The following is a 6,354-nucleotide window of genomic DNA, read 5'->3' on the forward strand; positions in this document are numbered from 1 at the left end:
TCTCTCTCTCTCTCTCTCTCTCTCCCCCCTTCTCTCTGCCCCTTGACCCCCCCATCCTCTCTCTCTCAAATAAATAAATTTTTAAAAAATTTTTTAAAAATTCTTTCATATCTGTGCCCAATTTATTATCACTTTCCTACTATATGAACCTTGGCTCTAGTTAAATCTACTGTTTCTTAATATTCTATGAGCACCCCTAATCCATGTTTCCGCTTGCTCCTGGGGTCAACTCAACATCAGCCTCCTCAATTAGAATAAACTACCAGCAGGTGGAGAAAATACATCTTGCATTTTTTTAAGTTTACTTATTTTGAGAGAGAGAGAGAGAGAATGTGTGCACACAAGTAGGGGTAGGGGCAGAGAGGGAGAGAGAATCCCAAGAAGGCTCCATGCTGTCAGCACAGAGCCTCACACAGGGCTTGATCCCATGAACTGTGAGATCACTACCTGAGCCAAAAGTAAGAGTTGGATGCTTAATTGACTGAGCCACCCAGGCGCCCCACATTTTGCCTTTTTTATATCTTGCTTTCTCAGTGCCTTGCTACCAAAGGTGTTCAAAAACAGGTGCTTAGAACTGGCCCTATCCGCTAGTAGGTAAAACCTCTGAACTTTCTTCAGAGCCTAAGATAGAATGTGAAAAGTATTACCCTTAACGGAAGAGAGATGCCGTCTCTTGACGTGTCCTTGGGGCATTCGTTGGTAGTTCATGGCTTCTTCTAGGCCCTTGGAGTGATTTCCTAAAATCGCTGTGCTCCCCCACACCCTCATTGGCTGCATTGGCTGTCTGTATTGTTTAATACCATAGCAGAAAAACATCTGTCAACTCCTGTTAGCCTCACTGTTAGTCTCAAAGTATAGGGCTAGCTTTAAAAATAGACTAGTCGTCTCGTATTTTAGAAATTGCAACCAGGACATTTAACAGCTACAATGATACGGGGGGGGGGGGGTGGCTATATAGAAAAGTACAATAAATAGGTCCTTCAATGCGATGGCGGAGTTGATAAAAGTCTTCAGTACAAAAGATGAAGAGGCAGATTTGTAAATTTCATTGGCATCGCAAAGAGATCAAGAAGGAAATAATCTTAAGCTATTTCATCTGCCATTGAGCCTTCGGCATTCTCGTTGTGTAATCACACCCTGGTCCCAAGCCTGACTGGAAAGTACTTGAAGAAAAAACTCTACCCTGCATTGCTCAAATACAATGAGCTGATTTGCAACAGCATCTAGTAAGACACAAGTTTTTTACTTCATACCAAAGTACTATGGCTCGTGGGGAGGACATCCAGAATGTTGTCAACAGAGTCCTCTGTGGTTGTGAAAGACATGAAAATACATACATCATCTCGTGTTTCATGGAATTTGGCAACTCTCCGTCAGAAATGTTGGGGAACAATCTGGCTAAGTCTTGAAAGTAGGGATGAGAAGCCTAATTCAAAGTGGAATGAAGGTGATAATCTTTCCTAGGCAGGAGGAAATTGCTAGATGAAATGAAGATAATTAAGCTTTATTAGTTAATTATAAAAATACAAACAAAATGAAAATAGTCTGATTGTAGGAAATAAAAGGAAGAGCTATGTTACGATGGAGAAATAAATAATTTCCTAGGCAAAGAAAAATTAACTCTTAGAGGTAGGAGGTCAAGAGTTAAAAAAAAAAAGTTCATTAGGTACCTGCCTATCCTCCTAATATTACAATAAAATTGGAGACGAATTATGCTTGCACTGAATAAAAATTATAATGATATATTCTATTGTTTATAGATTAATACGAGATATGAGAAAGAAGAATTTTGTTAAATCGACATAATATTAAAACAACACAAAGCACAATTTTTCAAAACCTTACGTTTCCAATTAATATTCCCAGGAAAAGATTTTCCATTAATGAGTGTTGATTTCTTCCTTTTTTTAAAAAAAGTTTATTCATTTTTGAGAGAGGGAGACAGAGAAGGAAGAAGGACAGAGAGAATGCCAAGCAGGCTCCGTGCTGTCAGAACTCACAGACCGTGAGATTGTGACCTGAGCTGAAATCAAGAGCTGGACGCTTAACTGACTGAGCCACCCAGGCGCCCCTCTTTCTCTCTTTTTTAGGGACATGATCCTAGAGTTCTCACAGATCTTCACGCAGGCTCATAAAACTAGACGGGAACATGGAAGGCTTGTCCTATATTCCTGTGACCTCCTGGCATAAGCACACTGAGATCACATTAAAGAGGAGACAATTGTCTCCACTTATTTATGACTGTGGGCAAAAAGGAGCTACCATAGCTCTCTCTACACATCGACACTTTTTGTCACTCCACAAAAAGTGTAGGTGTTTAGCCAATATTTCACGTTATGTTATGTTCGGCAATTCTCCTAAGAGGTAGACAAGACTTGACTAGGAAGTGATGGGCTCCAGGCCGCCATGAGAAGAACTTTTATCATCTTACGATCGTGTACGATCGATTTAATCTTGTATCTAGAAATGCGGTTTGTGTTTTCAAATCTAGTTTCCTATGTTTGCTGCTCTCTAAACAAAATATTCCGTTTACCAACACAGCGTGCGCCGCATTTAAATAGTTACAGCCACGGGGCGCCTGGGTGGCGCAGTCGGTTAAGCGTCCGACTTCAGCCAGGTCACGATCTCGCGGTCCGTGAGTTCGAGCCCCGCGTCGGGCTCTGGGCTGATGGCTCAGAGCCTGGAGCCTGTTTCCGATTCTGTGTCTCCCTCTCTCTCTCTGCCCCTCCCCCGTTCATGCTCTGTCTCTCTCTGTCCCAAAAATAAATAAACGTTGAAAAAAAAAAAAAAATAGTTACAGCCGGTCCAAAGCCGGGCTGCTGGGCAAGGAATTACGTGCTGCCTGTTCCCTCTGGAGCCCATCTTCTTGTGTGAGTTTCATACTGGCGTTTAGATTTTCCACACTTTGAACTGAGTACATAAATTTCTCACTTTGCATAAGAACACTCTTTCCCGGGAAAAAAAAAAGACTTCGTATCCACCTCACATACCAAAAAAGATTTTCTACCTTTATTCAGCTTTCCACATACCTACAGAGTAACCTAGATTCTAAAATGAAGTATTCCACAAATGGAAAAGGTAGAAAAGCAGATTTTAAGAAGGCAGACTTTCCATTCTAAGTGCTCTTTTTTAAAAAACTAAGTTTTCTCATTCCTTGATGGTACATTTGGATTCTGAAAATTTAAGCTACTTCAGAGGTATCTGGGGTCTAAAGTGTGCATACTTGCCTGATGATGTTCAAACCAGAAATTAATCAAAAGGCTGTAAGGAAATTAAAATGTCACCCCGAAGCTCACCATAACAACTGTTTTACTGTATAGGATATCAGTCCAATAGAATAGAAATGGTTTTACAACCTTTAAAGTCTATGGTTAAAATGACTTTCTCGTTTGGTCTCATACTTCAGTTTCTTCCTGAGAAACATGGGTAGATGTCCTTGGCTACACACAAAAAAACTTGTTAATTCATGTTCCTATCCCCTTATAATCAAGTTTCTACACACTGGGGCAAAGCAATGACAGCTCCTTCCAGAAAAACACACGCCGTAAATCCTAGTATTCCGCAGGCCGTGTTTTATTTTCTAATCTTGGCAAAGTAAACGCTGTGAAAAACAAATACAACCTTCACCTTTCCCTTTTTCACAATCGACTAAAGAGTTGATTTAAAAATCATAAAAATCCGGGGACGTGTTAAAGGACAACTGAAGTACGATCGGTAATGGAAGCCTCTAGAATTACAGCGCGGCCAATGCAATGTTTAAGGTTTTCAAGAGTTGGGTTTTTTTCTTCTTTCTTTTTTTTTTTTTTACCAGAGAAATATATCCTCCATGGTAGGTTTCCACTAATCTCTCTGGCCAGGATGCCCCGATTTTATGAACCCAGGCCTTTGCACGGCAAAATGATTTTCTTTTTCCTGGAGCCGTGAGGTTAAGGAATGTTTTCGTAAGGGGCCTGGGGGGCGGGGGGTTGAATTTAACGACACAGTGGGCTTTGAAGCGGCCCCTAAAGCAAACACGCGAGGTTTCCTCGGGCTGCGGCTGGAGCATAACTAGCCTCCGCTCCAGACGGCAGAGCGTTATCGTAAACATACCTTGGCCTTGGGTGACTCCGTAAAACTCAGCTGCTATTCTGGCCGCTTCCTTGCGGTTGCCTTTGACGATGTAGAAGTGGCTGAGGATGGCGAGGCTGATCTTCACAAAGAGCTTGAAGCAGAAGAGCGAAAGTATGGTGAAGTAGACATTGGAGAGCTGCTGCGCAAACGGCCGGCTCTCTTCTAACAGCGACATCGCCGCACCTGAACCCTGCGGGGCCGTCGGCGGCGCTGCGAGTCTCAACCGTGCCCGGCTCTCCTCCGGATGCTCCCGAACAGCTGGTCCTGCGGAAGGAAAGCGTCAGCTGGTCACGATGCCCCGAGCTCAAAGTATTTATACCGTCCGTAAAAGTTCTCCGCACGCTGCGATTGGCCTGACGCTGCTCGGTGGAAGCCAGGGCACGCACCACGTGCTCCGCCCGCTCGCCCGGCTCCTGACTTTCCGTGCTCCGCGTGGCACGACCCCCCGCCGCCCTGCTCCGGATTTCAAAACCCAGGCGCCGAAATCCGCTTGCAGACGATTTCCTTTTTCGGCGTCGAATGGTCACGAGCGCTCCGAAGACTTCGCGCGTGCGGTTCCTGTTGTTACCGTAGACGATTTTCATCATAGGAAGATGAAATTGAGTCCGTGAATTCCAGGCCGTGGCTGCGTGATCTCAAGGACTCCTCATCAATTAGCTAACCATGTCGCTTTCACTTTATCAGAAAAAAATTTTTTTCTTATAAGTGGACAGATTGGAAGGCCATCGAGTCATAATTTTAGACTGTTCATTCGTCTCGAGAACACTTTTTAAGCACCTACTTAGGTATCAGATATTTTGCTGGACGCTGGGGAGGCAAAGAAGAATGTAATGATGGGGCCATAAGGATCAGTAGTCTAGAGGAGCACAGGGGTGGGGGATAAATATCACATCACGGGAGCCCAAAGAGGAAGGGCCTGATCCTCCTAGGGAAGAGTCAGAAGAGACTTCTTGGAGGAGGTGGCATATGAAGAGACCTATCAGATAAACATAAGCGTTTTATATCGTCCGAAAACAAGCAAAACCACATAGGCCTGTCTTTTTTTTTTTTTTGGCCTGTAATCTTTAACCCCAACTTGAGTTAATTTGTGAATGAATTGCAAGTAGCTCTAAGGGCATTCTTAGGCAAGCTATATTTTTGAAAGACAAATAGAATAACTTATTAAGAAGAATAATGTAGAGTGGCAACCTTTTGGCACCTAAGTCAAAAAGAAAACACCAAAATAAAAAATGACACATTACCCAGGGAGTTTATTCATACTTAAAAAAAATTATTTATTTATTCTGAGAGAGAGAGAAAGAGAGAGTGAGCGAGCACGACTGGGAAGGGGCAGAGAGGGAGAGAGAATCCTAAGCACGCTCTGAGCTGTCAGCAGTAGTCCATCCGGGGGCTCCAGCTCATGAACGGTGAGATCGTGACCCGAGCCGAAATCAACAGTCAGATGCTTACCTGCATGAGCCATATGGGCGCCCCTATTCATACATTTTTATGACCAGGTTTGGTCATTGTTCAGTGTTGTATGCGTCCCAATCCTTCTGAGAAGCTCCAGAATAACACGTATTAACATACAGACTGAATAGAAGTGGATCGATACGATAAAGGAGCACATGGATGCCTGCACATATTGGTAAGTGTTCCATGCTTATCTGCCTTCGTCTATGCTTTTTATGCTAGTTACCTTATCTGATTGGAGTTACTACCATGAAACATTCCTAAGACAGAGGAGACATTGCTGTAAAATAAAGGTGCCCAATGAAGCAGGCTTCTTTCCCCAGTGACCGAGTGGCTCCCAGAAAAATAAATTAGGTCAACACATTAGAAAGAAACGACTGAGCTCTCTCTGAGCTGGTATTGTTTTCACAGGCAGAGAACTAGACCGTTCTTGGCCGTTCCTTGGACCCGGTGTGCCCTTTCACGTGCACTTTGGGAATCAATGAAATTACACTTCGAGGTATGGAAGAGAAAGGAACCAAACGTTCCTCTCTCTCACTGGTAGTAAGACAGTGTCAGTTAAGTCATTACATGACGATCACCTTCCAGTTAGTTTTCCCTCTGGCATGGGGACTCATGCGTGACCGCACCCGGAGAGACGCGCCCACGGACAGCTGGGCCATCACAATGCTCTGAGTCACTGCACTGACTTCCACCGTGGTGCTTTAGAATCAGAAGTAAAACCCGCCTAAGCCACATCCAAGTGTGCATCTAAGGTTTCACTCCTTCCTCTTTACCAGTAAGTGCTATTAT

The 6,354-nt window shown here is 43.7% G+C and overlaps 1 protein-coding gene across 3 annotated transcripts in view; it reads right to left on the bottom strand.

Moving 5' to 3' along the window:
• The window catches only part of ASB5 (ankyrin repeat and SOCS box containing 5), a 55,716-nt gene extending 51,318 nt beyond the window's left edge, over positions 1 to 4,398 (bottom strand). For all 3 annotated transcript variants that reach the window (XR_005794892.1, XM_040489867.1, XM_040489866.1), the window contains exon 1: positions 4,090 to 4,398. Coding sequence is in view for 2 of the 3 variants with exons in the window: in XM_040489867.1 (XP_040345801.1) it covers positions 4,090 to 4,285 (196 nt within the window). In the remaining variant the exon portion in view is untranslated. The remainder of the gene's footprint in view (positions 1 to 4,089) is intronic.
• Positions 4,399 to 6,354: the final 1,956 nt, after the last annotated feature.

This window comes from Herpailurus yagouaroundi, unplaced genomic scaffold (genome assembly GCF_014898765.1).
Source record: "Herpailurus yagouaroundi ecotype Mexico unplaced genomic scaffold, PumYag 181, whole genome shotgun sequence".
NCBI lineage: Eukaryota > Metazoa > Chordata > Mammalia > Carnivora > Felidae > Herpailurus > Herpailurus yagouaroundi.